The sequence below is a fragment of the Meleagris gallopavo genome, chromosome 2 (assembly GCF_000146605.3).
Source record: "Meleagris gallopavo isolate NT-WF06-2002-E0010 breed Aviagen turkey brand Nicholas breeding stock chromosome 2, Turkey_5.1, whole genome shotgun sequence".
NCBI classification, from domain to species: domain Eukaryota; kingdom Metazoa; phylum Chordata; class Aves; order Galliformes; family Phasianidae; genus Meleagris; species Meleagris gallopavo.
In genome coordinates this window covers 71727843-71746001 of record NC_015012.2, presented here as the reverse complement: position 1 = coordinate 71746001, position 18159 = coordinate 71727843, and the positions used below count along the sequence as shown (strand labels likewise).

At 39.0% G+C, this 18159-nt stretch overlaps 1 protein-coding gene across 5 annotated transcripts in view; it reads left to right on the top strand.

Annotated features, from left to right (window-relative positions):
- Window positions 1-997: 997 nt before the first annotated feature.
- LOC100539135 (four and a half LIM domains protein 5) overlaps window positions 998-18159 on the top strand; it is a 28097-nt gene continuing 10935 nt past the window's right edge. The window contains exons 1-2 of one of the 5 annotated variants that reach the window (XM_010707601.3): window positions 998-1894; window positions 2133-2164. Coding sequence is in view for 2 of the 5 variants with exons in the window: in XM_003204343.4 (XP_003204391.2) it covers window positions 2081-2164 (84 nt within the window). In the remaining 3 variants the exon portion in view is untranslated. Of the gene's footprint in view, window positions 1895-2016; window positions 2165-6310; window positions 6330-18159 lie in introns of those variants that run through there. The other 4 variants (XM_010707600.3, XM_003204343.4, XM_031552528.1 and 1 more) reach the window with 4 other exon arrangements.

The window sequence follows — 18159 nt, the reverse complement described above, 5'->3', positions numbered from 1 at the left end:
TTGGGATTTGATGTCTGGATGAATCCTTCTTAACAGCTTGCTCAGATAAAGCTATGGGCTCTGTAGGCTCTTTAAGAAATGGTTGCTCCTTGATTTTATTTTATTTTTCGGGAGTGGGAAGTTTAGTACTCTTACAGAAAACACAAAAGACAGATCAAATGTGTACCCCAGGATCATTTCTCCAGCAGTGGCCAAAAGTGATTGCCTAGGGAGGAACAGAAGAATGAGGCACATCGTGATTTTTCCCAAGTGCTTTTGGAGCCCCCAAACACCATTTGTTTTGTGAACTTCCAAATCAATGTGAAAAGGAAGCTAGGTCAAGACAGGCCACATCTGGGCTCAGACTAAGAAAGCTGCTTTCTATTTCAGGAAGTTCAGGAGGAGATGTGAGAGAGATCATCTAATTATGAAATGAAGCAGCAGAAGTTGTGTCGTATTCAGTGTGCATCTTTTGGCAGAAATACTTTAAAACACTTCTCCTGGCATGTGTTCTATTAACATAGCTGTTATCTGCAGCTAGAAAAGTATGGAAGGGATCATCTTTGAAGTTAAAGGCAGATAATGGCTAAAGGATATTCCTGTGCTTTTCATCCTTTTTGGAAAGAACATACTGTTTTGGAACTATTTCTGAGTGTCATTATTTTTATTTTATTTTTTGACAGATCAGTTTGGATAATATTTGCTTGCTCTGACTGTGGGCTTCAAAAGGTACTTGATCAAGAATTGTGCTTTCAGCTTTTTTTTCTTTTTGGAAGTAAAGGCAAGAGGATGATTCACTTTCTGGACTCATATTTGGACCTAACTTGTCTTCTCCCTTCCCAATCCATGAAAATAGCGTGCTTGAAGAATCAGCATTAAAGGTGTTTGGCATAAACAAAGTTTATAGTTTGTACAGAGATAGGAGAAAAGAGTTCAGTGTAGTTTGTGTAGAAAATAAAGTGTGTGCAGAGGTTTAATAAACCAGCCAGTTGTGAATAGAGATAATGAATTCTTGGCAATAGCAATCAAATAATCAATCTTAATTGCAAGATACTGCCTAGACACAGATAACCACCAGAACTCATTGTCCAGATTTGCCAAAGTCTTCATATGTTTAAAATGTTTCCTTCTTTCTTCTGCCTGTGGTACGAAGCAGTTCCCACCCACTTGACGTTGTAGACTAAATGATTTACATGCATTGGCTCTTGGTGGTGGAACAATCTGCCTGGAGGTTAAAAAAGTTCATAGGATGAGAGGCCATCCTTTTTTTTTTTTCATTGCTTAATTTCAGCCTACTCCTTTAGATGGATGCAGTATTCTTTCTCTTGGCTAAAATTGGTTAGAGAGTCTTATGCAAAGTATATGCTCTGTGTACTTCATGTATATGGTGGACAGCCTGCAAAAGTTATCTTGTCCCTCTGTCTGAACAGGAAGAGGTAACTGTGATTTGGAGTAGGCCAGAACTGAGGGATATTGAGGGAGAACCTGGACGGGGGCTGTTAACACTACAGATGGTAATGCCTTACAAGCCATTTCCTGTGTAGTGGAAGGGAGGCAAGTTGTTCCAGCCCAGAAATTGCTTTAGTAGTGTCAGAGGAATTCAGCCCAGTCCCCAGAAGTCTTTCCTTTAATTGGAGAAGTCTTACTCCTGCCCACCCACCCTCATTTCCTGTACGCAACAGTCATGGGTTAGTACTCATGACTTTTTCCCTTCTCTGAATTACAAGCCCAAGTGAAGTCTTTTGGATTCCTTCTTTGTGGGCCACAGTGTAGCTGGGGACGAATGGTGATCCATCGTTTTATTTTTTCTATCTACAGAATGGTTTAAGGGTTTTGATTCTTGAGTTTTTAGCAGACATACCTTTTTCTTTTTGACAACTAGCTGAAGTACATTCCTTTAAGATCCTCCTACACGGTATGTATTTGAGATTTGTAAATGCTCTATGTCAAAAAATGATTCAGTGGTGAGGCAGCGAGCTATTTGCATGTCATGAGGTCTCAGGGAAACAAACTGACCCTCAGCCTTCTTCTATCCAGCCAAATTCTGATGGGACCCTCAAATAGCTCTGGCAAAGTGTTCTGTTTCTTTTGGATTTGATGAATGCTTGTTTCTGTGAAGACGTGTAATTATTTCTTCCTCTATTTCGCTGCAGAAGTTACGAGGAGAAGCAGCATAAAACCAAATGTGAGTATTGAAGCTTATTTTCCTTACTCCTTTTACATGTTAGAACTGCAAATTTGAATGGCTACTGCTTCTTTAAATTGTATGCAGAGCCATGCATATATAAGAAATGTTTGACTTTATGACCCAGAAGAGAAAGCACACTTTTTCAGATGAAATAGTTCTTGTTTTATGAACTGACTCACTCATTAATGTGGGAGAATGTTGTTTGTTGTTTCCTTTGTCGTGAGGTGGGAGTTAATTCTGTTTACTCCAGAGAACAAGCCAAGAAAATTGTATACACTGTTTCCTGTGACATTTGAATCATTTTTATCTTTTAGAAACGTTCATAGCTATTTGCTATCACAAGAAAAGTTGCAAACTAGTGCCTTTTATAATCAAATTGCAAATGTTTAAAGTAGTGCCTGGTAAGTCACAAATAACATCATTGCCTAACATGGAGTGTTCTTGGTATTTCTTTGAAGTGAAACCAGTTTCCAAGCTGGTGTTTCTATCAATATTTTATCTTGTTGTGGAAATCATGTAGCATCTCAAAATTCTGTAAATTCTGTATCAGTAAGACATTTCCTTTTTTTGTGTCACATTTTTATGATATAATCTTGGTTTGGAATTTAAAAGAGAAGAGAATTGAAAGGCTATACCACTGCCTACTGAAATTTTGCTGGAAATGTGTGCCTATATTACAGAATTAAAAAAGGAATATGGGTAATAAGGGTTATTTAAAGACTGCATGTATTAATTGTACTGATACTTGATTTCACAATGGCAATCTTTTTAATAAAGATTAAATTTGGAGGAAACTATCAGATATTATTACTACCATTTTGGTAGTAGGAATGTGGAAAATATTTTTGTCAGAAGATCTGTTTTTACACTTGGAGCTGGACACAAACTCTCTTATATTTAGAAAACAAGTTTCAGATGCTTTTGTTGTGTTTAATATTTTTCTTCCATGAACAGCTGACATTTCTAAAGTGCTTTAACAGAACAGGACAGATTTGATGTATTAATGTTACAATAGATTGCTGATGGACTTGCTATGCATTTGATTGCAGTATCACAAAAGTCACTTTGAGTCACACTTGCGTAATTGGTAGAAACTTGAGGTGACATACTAACCTTCTTGCAAGATTAGAGCCGAATGAAAGCAAAAGATGCTTGAAGGAGATTCTGATCTATTGTGACCAGTGGTATCTCCAGGTTATTTGCAGGCAATCACGTTTTGCTAAGTGTATTTGGTTGACTTGGTAAGAAGTAAGTTCTACCATAAAGCAATAAGCCCAGCTTTCTACATATCTTTTTTTCCATACCTGAGTTTTACTTCTCAAAAATGTTTAAAACTTTCCATATTGCCTTACCATGAACAGACAGAAGCAGGAAATCTTCACCAGCATGCTTCCTAATGTCTGGGCTAGAGTCAGAAGGTGAAACCCTGACCGTGCTCAGATGAGCAGTACTTCTCTCAGCTAAACAGTCACTGGACTCTGTCAGACTTTTATATTGTCTAGGAGTAAAACTGACCTAAGTTTTTCTTCACGTTTTCCTGCCAATTAAGAGTAAGATGATGTCTTATGTCTAATTCTAGGATGTTTATGATGTTTATGATTTCCAACTCAGCTTTTCTATTAAAATCTCTAGAGACAAAGTTGGGGAATTGGAATAAGGAAATGCTGCTGGTATTCCATTTGTGGTCCTGCAGTGGAATTATTCTTCTGGGAATCTCTTAGTTTTAGTTAAGAGGCTGTGAGCTTCTCATTCTATGTATTTATATTTTCCAGTAAAGTGTAAGAGGAATGAAGTAAGGATAGATTTGGAGAAATACGTAGACATTGCTCCAAAAACGATGAACTGATATCTAAAAATAAGTTCATAAAATCCCATGACATAAAAAACCCCATGACATACAAATTCTGTAATAGAGATGCAGTGAGGAACAAATTATTACAAAGACTAACTTATCTCCCTTGGTTGCCTCCATGATAATGACTAAATTAAGTTTCTGCTTGGAATCACCCTGGAGAAGAATTTTTCTCACTCCCTTAACTATAAAAAGTGCCTTGTGAGTTAGCCTCGATGGGCTTAGGTTAGCTTTTGTAATATCCCTGTTTTCCTGATATTGAACCATGTATATATCAGCTGTTATCCTCTCCTTTTTCTCTTTCTCGTATAAGAGGGTTTATTTTTTTATTTTACTTTACTTTTTCCATAACATCAGATTACTTTCCCTCTTAGCCACGTTTGTCTTCAAGTTTGAATTTGTTTTAGGTTCATATATTAGGACTGGTAAATCCTTGCACATCTCAACATATTCCAGACAAGGCAGCCTGTTCAGATCCCTTAAGTCATAGCTGGCATGGGAGGCTGACCACCTGGAAACTTTCATATAGAGTTTTCACCATCCCAGGCCAGTGCCATGACTACACCCTGACAACCAGATTTGCCTCATGGCAAAGCCATGAAGACTGGCTGCACGCCTTCCCATACCTGCAGGTCTGCTCTTTGACCTTGAGCAAGTCTCACAACTGTGTTTTAGCGTTACATTTTTATCATTAGAAAAGCATTCTGAAGTCTTTGAAAAGAAGATTGGAAAATGTCAGAGAGTTAAGTTATTGTTCTATTGATCAGAAGCCCACAGCAGTGTTAGGTTATACGTGCATATATGAGGAGATGGGTCTTTCACAAGTGACCTCTGCAATTTCTAATTCAGCCACACCATAATTCAGTTATGTGTTATAACACATGAAATTGTTGCACTATTAGAGCTGTGTAAATGTCTGGATTTTGCATGCCATTTGCATGCAAAAAAAAGGGAGAAGATCAGAGGAAAACTGTCTTTGTTTAATTTTGTGTTTGGAAATGAAGAGCATTGAGAAACATTTCAAATTAAAAGCTAACGATGTTCTTTTTAAATGCAGCAACAGAATTTTTTGATGCATCTATTCACTGGCTTTCACTTTTTACTGAAAACATTTACTAAGTTTACTGTAAGTTAAGAAAAGCGATTGAATTTATATTTATTCCTTAAAGGTTTCTGCTGCTTTTTACCACTCTGCTGTCTTAGAACTGTCTTATTCCCCATAGCTGGTTGGTTACAGATTCTGAGCATCATACCCTATTGAAACTGGTGATTTCCGTTCCTACTTTGCTAAGATAGTTGCTTTGCTATTGCTGAGTATCAGGCTTCACGTTGTCACATAAATATCTTCTGTGGACTCATTGTTCCACAGTATCCTTGAGTTAAATTGCATGTTCTTAAAATGTTCCTAAATGTTAGAGAGGAAATTCTTCATTTTTAACAAATTTCCTCCAGCATTCAGAGAATTAAGTGAGCTTTTATTCCTAATGATTTGAGTTAAATGCTGACTGTCTGAGGTGTTCTGATAATTTTTAGCTTTAATTTTCCTTCAATCAATACAGGGCAATCCCACAGTGGATTCACAATTTGAATAGAATGTATTTATAACCATAGAAAAAAATATGAAAGTCATAGTGCCAAATAAATGAAATAAAAAATCTTTTCACATGCCAGAACATTACAGAAATCCCAGCAGAGCAGTAACTGAAAGGTCAATAACCTCACTTCATAATAAAGAAAGACAGAATACCAAGATCTATTCATTTCAGGGTCTAATTTTAAATCATTGCCACTTTTAGGAAGATAGACTATGTTAAAATAGAAAGAAATATGTCTAAAGTCTGGCACAGAGATTGGAGGGCTTAAGAGAAATGTTCGGATACCCAGTCACATAACTGCTCTGAAGACCTTATCTACTAAGAAAACAGAGCAGGTAAAGAAAGAGGCACAAATATTTCAAGTACCTGGGAAAGACCTTACAGTAGGTCATTGGCAGGGTGTGAACCAAACCCAGAGCTGAGAGCAGTCTGTTGCTGCTCACACAGTATGAGAACTGAAGTCGAGATAGAGTATATCATGGCATCAACTCTACTTTGTTTGGCACAATGTTATCTACTCAACAGCTCAAATCTTCAGAAAGTCTTCAATTAACATTTTTATTCCGGTTAATGTCTAATGCACAAAAACACATATTTAAAACAACAACAACAAGAAAAGATAATCTCTACTCAGTCCTAGTAACACTCCTTTATTTTTCCTCTCTGTGAAAGAAGAACAAGAAGCCACGGATGCATGCTTCCTTGAAAGGCCATGGTGAGCTGTTTTCTGGAACTGAGCTTTTACCCACAGAGTCGTTTACCCTTGTGCTGTGTTGAAATTAAGTGTGCTATCTTACTATCAACAGAGAATATGTCATAGAAGCAAATATTTTATTTTTTGTTTCTCGAGTCCAAATAGCTGCAGCCTGCGCTTGATGCCCATGCGTAGATATAAACTGGTAAGGTTTTCCAGTTCTACAGTATGTTTAAAACAAATACTGGGCAGAGCAAAAATTAATCATAAGAAAAGCAACAAAGTACCATGCCATAATCCCACATTGTTAGTGAAATGCACACACAGCCACAATGTAGTACTTTGTCTTGGCCACCTTGATGCAAATGTTGAAACCTTGTAAATGAATTGTGCCTAGCACTCACCAGTAGGTATGAGAACACCAACCCTAGCATATGGAGTTAAAAACTTAATCTAGAAAAATATTAAATCACCCAATTTGACATCTATGAATTGAGTGGAATTGTTCAGCTATGGTAATCTATATATATATACAGGTGTTCCTAGGGTCCTGTTTCAAGACAAAGCCCACTTCCATGTAACACCTGGGAGAAAGAGACTTAAGAACATCCACAGTATGTTTTTCTGGCACCTTTTCTCACCCTCTGTCTGTTACATTCTATAACCGATTCATTGCTTCAAAAGCAACAGAATGCAAAGTGTACACATCTTCAGATATTCCCCAGCAGAACAGACTTTTTATCATCTATCCACCTAGCAGGCAAAGGAATGTACACATATGTATTTTAATCAGACTGTGTTGTTATTACGTTCTTTCATTCCAAAGAGATAGAAATGTAGAGAATTATTGCTGCTGGTGCTCATAGCAATGCATCTGTGTTAGCTGTCAGCAATGAAGAGCACGTAGGCACCCTCTGCTGTGAGATTAGGCTGTTGGCTGCACTCAGCACACTCCTCTGCCTGATCCTGCCCCTTGGGACTGCACAGCTTTCTCTTGGGAAGGTCTGTGGAGGCACCCCTAAAGCTCTTCTCTGCAGGTGGTCACTCTTAGCACCACCTATGTAACATGAATGGAAGCTGCACATGCTATGTTTGCTGTTGTCACCATTTCTTAGGCTGTGTACAACAGTGGCCTCACAAACTGACCTATGGTCAGCAGCCCCGAGCTTATCTGCAGAACCATGTCATCTCTGTCTTCAGGCTGTTCGTTGGGCCTAGAAGTGTAAATACCCAGGAATAATAGTAATGGAGGTAGGAATCTTATCTACCAGTGCTCCTTACCAGTAGACTTTGTTCTTCCTAAGCTGTAATGCCACCTAGCTAATGGCATCTTCTAACACAGCTAAAATCAGAAACCTAGACTTGGTTCATTTTGATATCATAATGTTATTACAAAAGCAAAGAAGCTCCATTTATTTTTTTCTTAGAAACTAGGTCAGGTACAACTGAGACAGAAAAATAGAAGGCTGTGCTGCTCCAGCAGCTGCTGTCTTACCATTTGGGGGTTCTATGTTTGAATTTGGAGGGATGAGGTCCTTTTTTAAAAAAAACAAACAAACAAACAAAAAAAAAAAACAAGTAATGAAAATATTTTCCAATTTCAGGTTGCTTTAAAGCTTATCTGGTGCTCGTCCTTTACTTATTTCTCATTTTATTTCTTATAGCAGTTCTAAAGTAGGTCACAGACTTTTAAGGAACCCAGTTAGTTAAAGTGTTAGTGAATGGTGGGTTGTTGTTACTTTTTTATTGAGGATTTTAATTCTTGTGATGTCTCCATTCTCACAAGTTACTCTCCATCCTCCTTCTGACCCTAAACTAAACAAGAGGTAGAGGAGCTCCATTCTCTGCTGTTGATGTATCTGCAAAGGAAAGATGTGACTGATCTATTTTTGAGATCTTGAAGGTTGCAGGCAGCATCAGTGCTGCCTACTGAACCTCTGTTACCTCTTGTTAGTAACCAGGCTGTTTCATTTCATGGTCTGCAAGCACCTCACTCCTGCAATAGCCCAGGCATCACTGTCTACAGTTATCGCTTTCCTCAGGTAGGTCCCAAAGGCAAGACTGCTGTATTTATGGGTAGGCATGTTCCTGTCCAACAGTGTTGTTTAAAGGCTGCTGTTCCCTGTGCAGTTTTGGCTTTACTGCATTATATAAAGAGGAACTAACTCATAGATTCACTGAATATCCCAAGCTGGAAGGGTCTCACAAGGATCTTTTGAGTCCAACCTCAGGTTCCACACCACACCAGTACCATTCAAAATTCAAACCCTATGTCTAATAGCGCTGTCCAAACACCCCTTGAACTCCAGCAGGTTTGGGCCATGACACCGCCCTGAGCAGCCTGTTCCACACCCACCGCCCTCTGGTGCAGAACCATCATCTAACCTCCACTGCCCCTCTCCCACATCTCCATGCTGTTCCCTCAGGCCCTGTCGCTGCCACAGAGAGCAGAGCTCAAAGCTGCCCCTCCGCTCCCTGTGAGGAGCTGCAGGGATACCGTCAGGCCTCCTGTTAGCTCCATGCACTTCCAACATTGGCAGTTCTAGCACGGAACAGTAAGAAGTGCTGCTCTCATTTGTACACTGCAGATGAACTATGCGGCATAATCTCTGATCAGGACTTCAGCATGGCTCTTCATTTTTAACTTTCCTTTTTACTCAAGCACTTTTAAAGTCATTTCTGCAATCAGGAGACAGTGGGTGAGAGGAAGGCAGGAAGGGGGGGGCTGGAGGATGCCAGGCTGGAAGGGTGGGTGGAAGAATTTATATTTGCTGCTAGAGACTGGCTGTGACCCCAGTTCTTACCCTGACCACTTCAGCCTCAAGTTATTAATCCTTCTTTTTCAAAAATACATAGTATTTTTATTTTCATACATTGCTATTTCCATGTAAGTACAATATTTTTTTTCTGTGTTCCCACCATTTTTACTGATTATCACCCAGCACAAAGATCCTTTTTTTGCTACCAATTTTCTTACCTCAAACTGATCACATATAGCTAGCTAGCTATAACATTTATTATCCCAATGAAACTTTCATTTTAATCAAAAATAAAACACATGCTTTCAGTGAAAGATTTTCTGCTGAGAATTTGAGGTATTTCTGACCAATATCTTTCACTCAAATTTCACTTTGTTGAGTCCTACTTTTCTAAAACAAACAGATATTTTCCATTATGTTTTGTTTATTCACAAATATTTGCTGCTAAAATACATCAAAACTTGAAATAAAACTATTAGAGCATTTTCAGCCCAATTGAATGCAAAAATCTTCTCTTCCCCTCAAAAAATACCCCAGTGCAATGACTTCTTAATTTATATTAGTTTTGGAAGCTTATAAATGCTCAAGTTTCAGAGCATGAATTTAATCCTCTAAAAGGAATTAGAAAATGTTCCTGATGAGCAGATTGTTGCCATCTTGCACAGGGTTTCTTGCATCTTTCTTAGGATGATTTTGCCTGCTGAACTGACAAAAGGTTATGTGTGCGCTTATAGTGATTTCACATTGCAAAATTATTTTTAGATCTGCTTCATTTTAGCTTAGAGAAGAGAAGGCTCCAGGGAGACCTCATTGTGGCCTCCCAATATTTGAAGGGAGTGTATAAATAGGAGGGGGAATGGCTGTTTACAACAAGGGGGAATGGTTTCAAACTGCAACAGGGGAGGTTTAGGTTAGATACTAGGAGGAAGTTTTTCATCCCAAGGGTGGTGACACACTGGAACAAGTTGCCCAAGGAGGTTGTGGATGCCCCATCCCTGGAGGCATTCAAGGTCAGGCTGGATGTGGCTCTGGGCAGCCTGGTCTTGTGGTTGGCAACCCTGCACAGAGCAGGGGGGTTGAAACTAGATGATCATTGTGGTCCTTTTCAACCCAGGCCATTCTATGATTCCTCTGCTAAATTCTGCTAAGAAGTAGTGTAGATGTCGGTACTCTGAACACTCCCTTATTTTCCCTTGTTCTATACAGAACAGACGCTGAGCAATGCTTCTCTGCCTACATTTCCTTCTGAGCCAAGTTGTTGACACAGACAGGATGACTGAAGGCATCCAGACCTCTACATTTTTTCTGTAGCCAGGTCTGCATTAACAGCTGAAATTTAAGATAACCGGTGAAGAAAAGGAGTTTTGTCTTGCACAAGCCTGCAACACTCCAATTAACAAAATCTTTATTGTTGCAAACAAGATACCACATACAAGTCAGTAACTCCTTCCCATCAAAAAGAGCTAAGGTTTTGGGCCATACTCAGAGCTAAATATCATGCTTCTTGACAAAGGATGTGCTGATCATATTTTACAGTGACAGTACAAAGTAGTGTCAGTCTTTCCTAATTTCACACATGGCTGGGACTTGAGAATGCTGGAAGTGATATTTTCCTGCAGAAATGCTGAATCTACTGAAAAAGGTTACTGTTTTTTTTGTTTGTTTGTTTGGACAGAAATTGTTTAAAATCACTAGTTTCCTTTGCCATTTCCTCTCTAACCAAATGTATGCAATTCCACTGAATGCATTTTAATTGGGATGGATTTAGAGACTCTGTTTATCAGATTTGAAATATTAAGAAACATTAACATTAATGGTAATTAAGAACATAATTGCTTCTCTACTTTTTAAATCCTATTTGCCTATCTTTGAAATACCTTATAAAATCTGTGCTTTGAGGATATGGGCAGCAAAGCTTTAAATATACATTCAAATTCAAGCATTCCAGCTGAAAGCAATTGCATTTCTCTTGTGTTTAGACTACATGCATGTCTGGCTTATACATGGAATCACAACAAGTCATCTACAGGAGACCTTCATTCCTTTTATGGGAATGACCTCACTCCTTCCCAAACACTCACTCAGAAGGGAACACTGAAGTTTTGAGAACTGTTTTGCCTGCTGTTTTATCATTTTGCCTGCTGTAGGGAGCCTGCTTTGGCAGGGGGTGGGACTTGATGATCTCTAGAGGTCCCTTCCAACCCCTATAATTCTGTTGAAATTCTGTGAATGTAGAAGTGATAAACCTTACTGTTTTCCATCACAGAATGTTTGAGGTGGGAAGAGACCTGCGGAGTTCATCTAGCTCAGCCCCATTCTTAGAGCACAGTCCCGGAGAGCAGGTGGCCCACGACCATCTCATGTTTCATGTTGACATTTCCAATGAGGGAGAGTCCACAGCCTCCCTGGGCATCCTGTGCCAGTTCTCTGTCACCTGCACAGTACAGAAGTGCTCCGGGTGTTCAGAGAGAACCTCTTGTGCTGTCACTGGGCATCCTGGAAAGATCCTGACTCCATCCTCTTTGCACCCTCCCTTCAGATATTAATAAGCATTGATAAGATCCCTCCTGAGCCTCTTCTTCTCCAGGCTGAACAGTCTCAGCTCTCAGCCTGTCCTCATCACAGTAATGTCCCAGTTCTTCAGTTATCTTCTTGGCCTTTCACTAGACTCTTTCCAATATGTCCATGTCTCTCTTGGTGTCCAGAACTAGACACTGTTTTCCAGGTTTGGTCTTACCACTGCTGAGTAGACATCAAGGATCCCTTCCTGTGGCCTGTTGGCAATACTATTCTTAATGTTGCACAAGAAACTGCTGTTGTTCTTACCTGCAAGGGCACACTGCCAGCTCAGGTTCAACCTGTTGTGAGCCAGCACCCCCAGATCTTTTTCTGCAGAATAGCTTCCCAGCTGGGTGCCCCAGCACATCCTAGTGCATGGTGTTATACCTCCCCAGATAGGGAGGAGGGCAGGGGAGATATATATTGAATTTCATGAGTTTCTTGTCACCCCATTTCTCCACTCTGTTCAGGTTTCTCTCTAAGGCAGCAGGACCACTTGGTTTATCAGCTACTCCTCCCAGTTTTCTGTCATCTGTAAATTTGCTGCAGGTACACTGTGTCCCATCGTCTACATCGTTAATATAGATATTAAGCAGCATTTGTCCTACTGTCAGCCCCTGGTGTATTCCACTTTATTTTAAACTTGCTCCTTTAATATTCTACCTAAGATTACCTAGGGATTTTTCATCTACATCTTAGGTTCATGACTGCTCTTGGAAGCTGTGAAGCTCAAGTCAATTAATTCAAAACTAAAAATTAATTCAAGTCTAAATGTCTATTAAGCATATCATTCACAAGCTAATTTGGGTATAATTCTTTACATTGCCCTTTTGTGCCAGATGCAGTCCTCAGACCTGTTTTGTGGCTAAATACATACAGTATGCCTGAGAATTCTGCCAGGATTTTACACAAAAAGGTACACCAATACGTGACTGAAATATTTTGTGGCTTCATTTGATTCTGTAAATCTGACAGTAGCCATAAAGGGCTGAGATTCACAGTAAACATAGGAGAACATTCTGGCTGTACCAGACTCTGAATACCTATAAAAAAGTATATTTGAGAATTATTTCAGAAAAATAAAAGCAGTGATCTAAGCCTTAGCATTAACCTTACTTCCTTACTTGAATGGCTGCTGTTGATATTGACAGTGCCCAGGAATCTGGATTTACATTCCTTTGTAACAGCCAGAGACTGGAATCAGTACTGAGCACTCCACAGATGGCTTGTCTCTCCTTAAACACAGAGCAGCATTAATGAACAACAATAGTGAAAATCAGCTGAGCTTGCTCAGAACAGTGCCATTCTGACTGGAATGACTGCATCTAATTTGGTATTATGTGAGGATTTGCACTTTCAGACTCTCATCTGCTGATTCGTTAGATGTTAGGAATAAATTATTTACTCAAAGGGCGGTGAGGCCCTGGCATAGCTGCCCAGAGAAGCTGTGGTGCCCCATCCCTGGAGGTGTTCAAGGCCAGGTTGTATGGGGCCCTGGGCAGCCTGAGCTGGGGGGGGCAGCCCTGCCCATGGAATGGGGTTAGGGCTGGGTGATCTTTAAGTCCCTTCCAACCTAAGCCATTCTATGATTAGTTAAAATAATAATAATAGCAATCCAGCACATCATCTAGGTTTAATCCTGTGGCCAGTTGGCTACTTTTCTGTCTCCTTCATTGGACAAGTTGAGTGCTGTTGGTGAAAGTTCTGTGGCTGAATTTGAGGAAAAATACCTGCCTTGTTGTGGAAGCACAGGGACAAGGCCATTCCATAGCCAGCAAGGAGAGCCTGAGGGACACAAGCTTGTCATGTCTCTTCTGCAACAAAATTTCTGTCTGTGCAACGGCACACCCTTAGTCCAAGCATTTCCACTGATCTAGTCTGCTTGTTTGAAGTTTGAGAAAGTTGTAAATTATGTTACAGTGGGATAAAGGACAAATTTAGATAACTAACACCAATGTTTGAGTTTGTATGGTGTAAACAAAGCAGACAGCGATACCAATTTAGGAGAAAATTGGAGAATACTTGTGATGCTCAGTCCCTCTCTTAAGACAGAACTCTTGCCCTTATCACTTGTGGTCATAGGGTGCATAAACATAGTATAATGCAGTATGGTCTTCTTACTAGATAGCCTCTCAATAAGCTGATTTGTTGAGATATTCCACCAAATCAGCGTCACTAGTGGCCCATGGAGCACTATAGTCACACTGATACAGTACAGCCCTGGTCAGCATGCCTGTCTTGGCCACTGGGAGCAGAATTTCATCAGTGATTGCTCTGCATTCACTTCAGGGCTTCCAGGACTTGACTTTGTGTTACTGTGTTACCACAGCGACAAAACAGCTTGTGCAAAACTAATGCCTGTGCCTCTGCTTTCCTGTACCTACATGTTTTGACATGATTTGTGCTGTGTGCCCCTGGTTTCTGTTGCTTCTATACCCATTTTTAGAAGGGCAAATATTCTGGCACGCTGAACACCCCAGCATAACTTCTGGGCCAATCTGTGAAAATTACAGATACTCTTGTGGAGGAGAGAAAGATAGGGTATTGCTAAAGCTTTGGTCATACAGCATCCATTTATTTGTCCTTTAGAGAGTGTTGGTTGGTTATGCTTTTTTGGGTATTTTTTATTTACTTTATTGTTTTTTGAGGGATCGGGACTTTTATTAGGTCTAGGAGAACACTGTTAGAAACTTTCATTTATAAAATAATGGTCTTGTTAGAAACTTTTCCTTGTAATGATGTTGTTGGCTTTATAATGCAGTTGTAGCCTTGAGTCACTAATGTGTTTTGCAAATGTATGTGATGAATTATCCAGCAGCTTTCAAAAAACAAAACAAAACAACAAAAATGGGGAAAATGAAATCAGAAAATACATGCTAATAAGCAAAAACATGTTTTGAGGTGAAAATATGTACTTAACTGAAAATAAAACAGTGCCTGAGTTGGCTTGCAGGGGTATAACCTTCATAAGGGATTGATTTGTTTTTCTTATCCTTCAGTGTTGTGACAATGATTTATTTTGCCATCATTTTTCCTTCTTTATGACTGTCTCAGAGCCCTTCCATGCTCTTCAGGAAAAAATGATGCAGTTGAATGGCAAGCTTATTTAGATCAGGAAATAGTACATTAGGATTTCCTCAAAAAATATCTTCATATGTATGAATAAGTGTACGATCAACATTTCTGTTCTTCTTTTTGTTTCTATAATCTAAAATGTATTAATATGTATTTATGGAGAATATTAAGATAAGTTATTAAGACATATATTAACGTCATGGCTGTGGTTTTTAGCTCCAATGAGAAAACCATCATTCCTTTCATAATGATTCTACATTTAACTGGTTTTCATGGACTTGGCAACAATTTTAATATGGTTTTCTTTGCTAGAAGACTTACAGTATCCCTTATCTTATAGAAAACCATCTGAGTCTACAGAAAGTCTGTCTCCTAATTTTCTGTAGCTAAATTCTATCTTCATCTGTTGGAACAGTGGGCAGATGAGCCAGTTCTGTTGTTTTATTTTCATCTGCTTTATAATTTATACCATCAGACTGCTGCATTCTCAGATCTGACCCCAGGGACATCAGCTGCAAGATCTTCATATCATTGGCAACTTCCTCTATGTCTCTAGGACTACCTTAAAGCTACAAATCACAGAATCACAGAACAATAGGGGTTGGAAGGGACCTCTGGACACCACCTAGTCCAACTCCCCTGCTAAAGCAGGTTCCCAACAGTATGTTGCACTGAAATCACATATCTGCGCCAACTGTCTATGTAAGAATTAGCTGTACTTCAGCTTTGCTCCAATCTAGATAACAAAATCATCTTTTCCCAAGGAATGAAGAAATCACAGTCTTTCCCTACGCCTGGGACACGAGAGGGCAGCTGGAATGCTGGAGTCAGCTTTTCATTCCATGAGAGTGAATAGCACCAGACCTCCAGAGATTTCTTAGCTGACCTTCAAAACAAGAAGTCTAGCTTTCAGCAAACTTAAAGCAAACATATTTCTCTAGAGATTAGGATCAAAGCGCAAGAAAAACATTCTACTTAACTACATGGTGCTTGTAACATTATTTATTTATTTATTGGAGCAAGAATAAGAGGAGCTGAGGGAGATGAGATATTTTTTTTGTTGTTGCATTGTCCAGGGGTAAAAGTAGCGAGCAGAGATTACCCAAACCTTTGCCAAAAGATTTGCAAAAATAATCATTCTTTCTCATACCATCTCTGTTTCATACCCAAACATGGTCCTATTTCATCACGGTCAAACTCTGAAGAATTTTTCTGAAGAAATCTTTTCTGGACTTGAGTACTTTACCAGAGGAGCAGCCTAATCATACCTCAGTTCTTGGTTCTGGTCTTGGGGATACTCTTTTAACATTCTCTGGTAAACACTGTGATACATAAAACATTACTAGGACTTTGTTCCCATATTCGTATAGGCTTTATGGAGGATAGCTACATTACAGATTCAGAAATGCTTAGGTATTAGAAAAGCACATAACCTACGCTTCCTGGAATAGTTTGGCCTGGGGAAAAAAAATCAAGAGAACAACTTTTTGAACAAAATTGTTCAGTTTGCATACTTTTCAATAATGTGAAATCCTAGTGCCATTCATCAGAATGAAAAAACAGAGATGTATCTGTAAATATATGAAATTATTTGTTGGTAAGCATTGTAGGGGAAAAAAAAAAAAAAAGGACTGTAAGTAACAGATAAGTTCTTCATACATGCTCTGTTAGGATTTTGCTGTTATCACTTTTAGGATGAGATGAAACTCTGTTAGGAAGCCGAGATACTGATTCAGCAGAGAGGAAAGGTAGCATAAGTGAGGGTAATCCTCAGGGGCAGTTCATAACATTAATCCCCATAAGAAAAAGGAATGAAAGTTATTCTGAAATCCACTTTCAAGCCAGTCCTACAACTTTCAACACAGAGCCCAGTTAGCCACAGGCATTTCTTCTTTACTGCCTCTGTAAACACCAATTTAGAAGAATTCTCCAATATAGAAATGAGCAAAACTTAACTATGATTCTAGAGACAACTAAGTGATCATGCACTAAATTACTATATTGTGCCTGGTTTTTATAGTTGAGCTGATATATGTTGTTTTCTCTTATAAGTTGGTTAATTCTTTGCACACTCAAAGCGCTATTTGATCTTAAGGAAATGGGAGTCCATATCCAAGTTCTCTTATACTATTATACCAAGGATATCAAGAAAATATATCTGTAATATTTTTAAGCAAGCACATATCTAAGCAAGCACTGATTTGAGTTGCAGATAATTTGTCTTCCCTACTATACCATGTCTAGGTTAGCTCTAAGACTTAGGGCAGTCAAAAAAACAATAAATCAGTTCAGCTCTGAAGATTTTCAGCTTACAGGAACAACAAGTTTTTCATAGCTTGTGCCAAATGAACAAGTCATTACTTTTGCATTATAGCTTCTCTCCCTGCCACTTTTTCATAGTTTTACTGCAGTCCCTCCAGAAATAGGTTAATAAATTCCTTGACTTGTGCATTAGTACCAGTAGAGACCTCCAGTAACTGAACGTCTCATAGTTCAAATTATCATTTTGGAAAACACCTAAGCAGAAATGTAGAAGTTAAATGCTTTTTTAAAGCTGAATCATGGGTATAAAACATCAAATGAATGTATAAAACCAATGAGCAACTTACCCTAAATGGACTAGATGTAAGCTCTGTGGTGCTAAGTGCTCCTGTTTTTTAGTTAATGTGCTTCTCTTCCTTTGCAGCTGATTAAGATAAATTTGCACCATTATTCAGTGTGCAAAGACTTGCCCGAAGTCACTGATATGCTAGGAAACCTTCCCCAGTTGTTCTCAGATCCTTGAAAATTTATGATTGCTGGCACTGATTGCAGTGACACTTGCTGATGAGTTTAATGAAGATTGCAATCCAGTGAGTCCAGCAGATGTTTCTGGGTTTGCTTCACTGGGAACTTTCTGGTTTCTTCGTCCTTCATTCCCAGGAATCTAGACCCAATTTTAGCAAAGTGCTGATGATCCAACCAGCAACAAAATAACTGAAATAAGTAAGTCTTCATCTCTACAATCCTCAAAACAGTCAACACTGCAGATCTATAAGCTGCTGAAGTTAGGATGCTTATACAAGCCTCTTTAGCCTGGAAAAAAATGAAGGAAGAGAAACTCATACAATTGGCTCTCAGTAGATTTGTGATATTTCCTTCGCTTATCTGGCATAGAAATATTATCTATCTCACACTACTTTGGCTCTTCCAACTGTGAACCTGGCAATACATAAACATGTAAGAAAAAGTAATCTTTTCCAATAAAAACAAGAGGAATTCTCTTGATGTTATAATTTTGTTTGGATTTTAGTTTGTTTATTTATATTTATATTTTGCTCTTTGCTACCTGGGGGTGTTTACATTGCTCTACATACATTGCCAAAAAATGTTAGCAGGACAGTTGGATCACACACACACACACACACACACACACACACACACACACACCACACGCACACATACACACACAAAAGAAT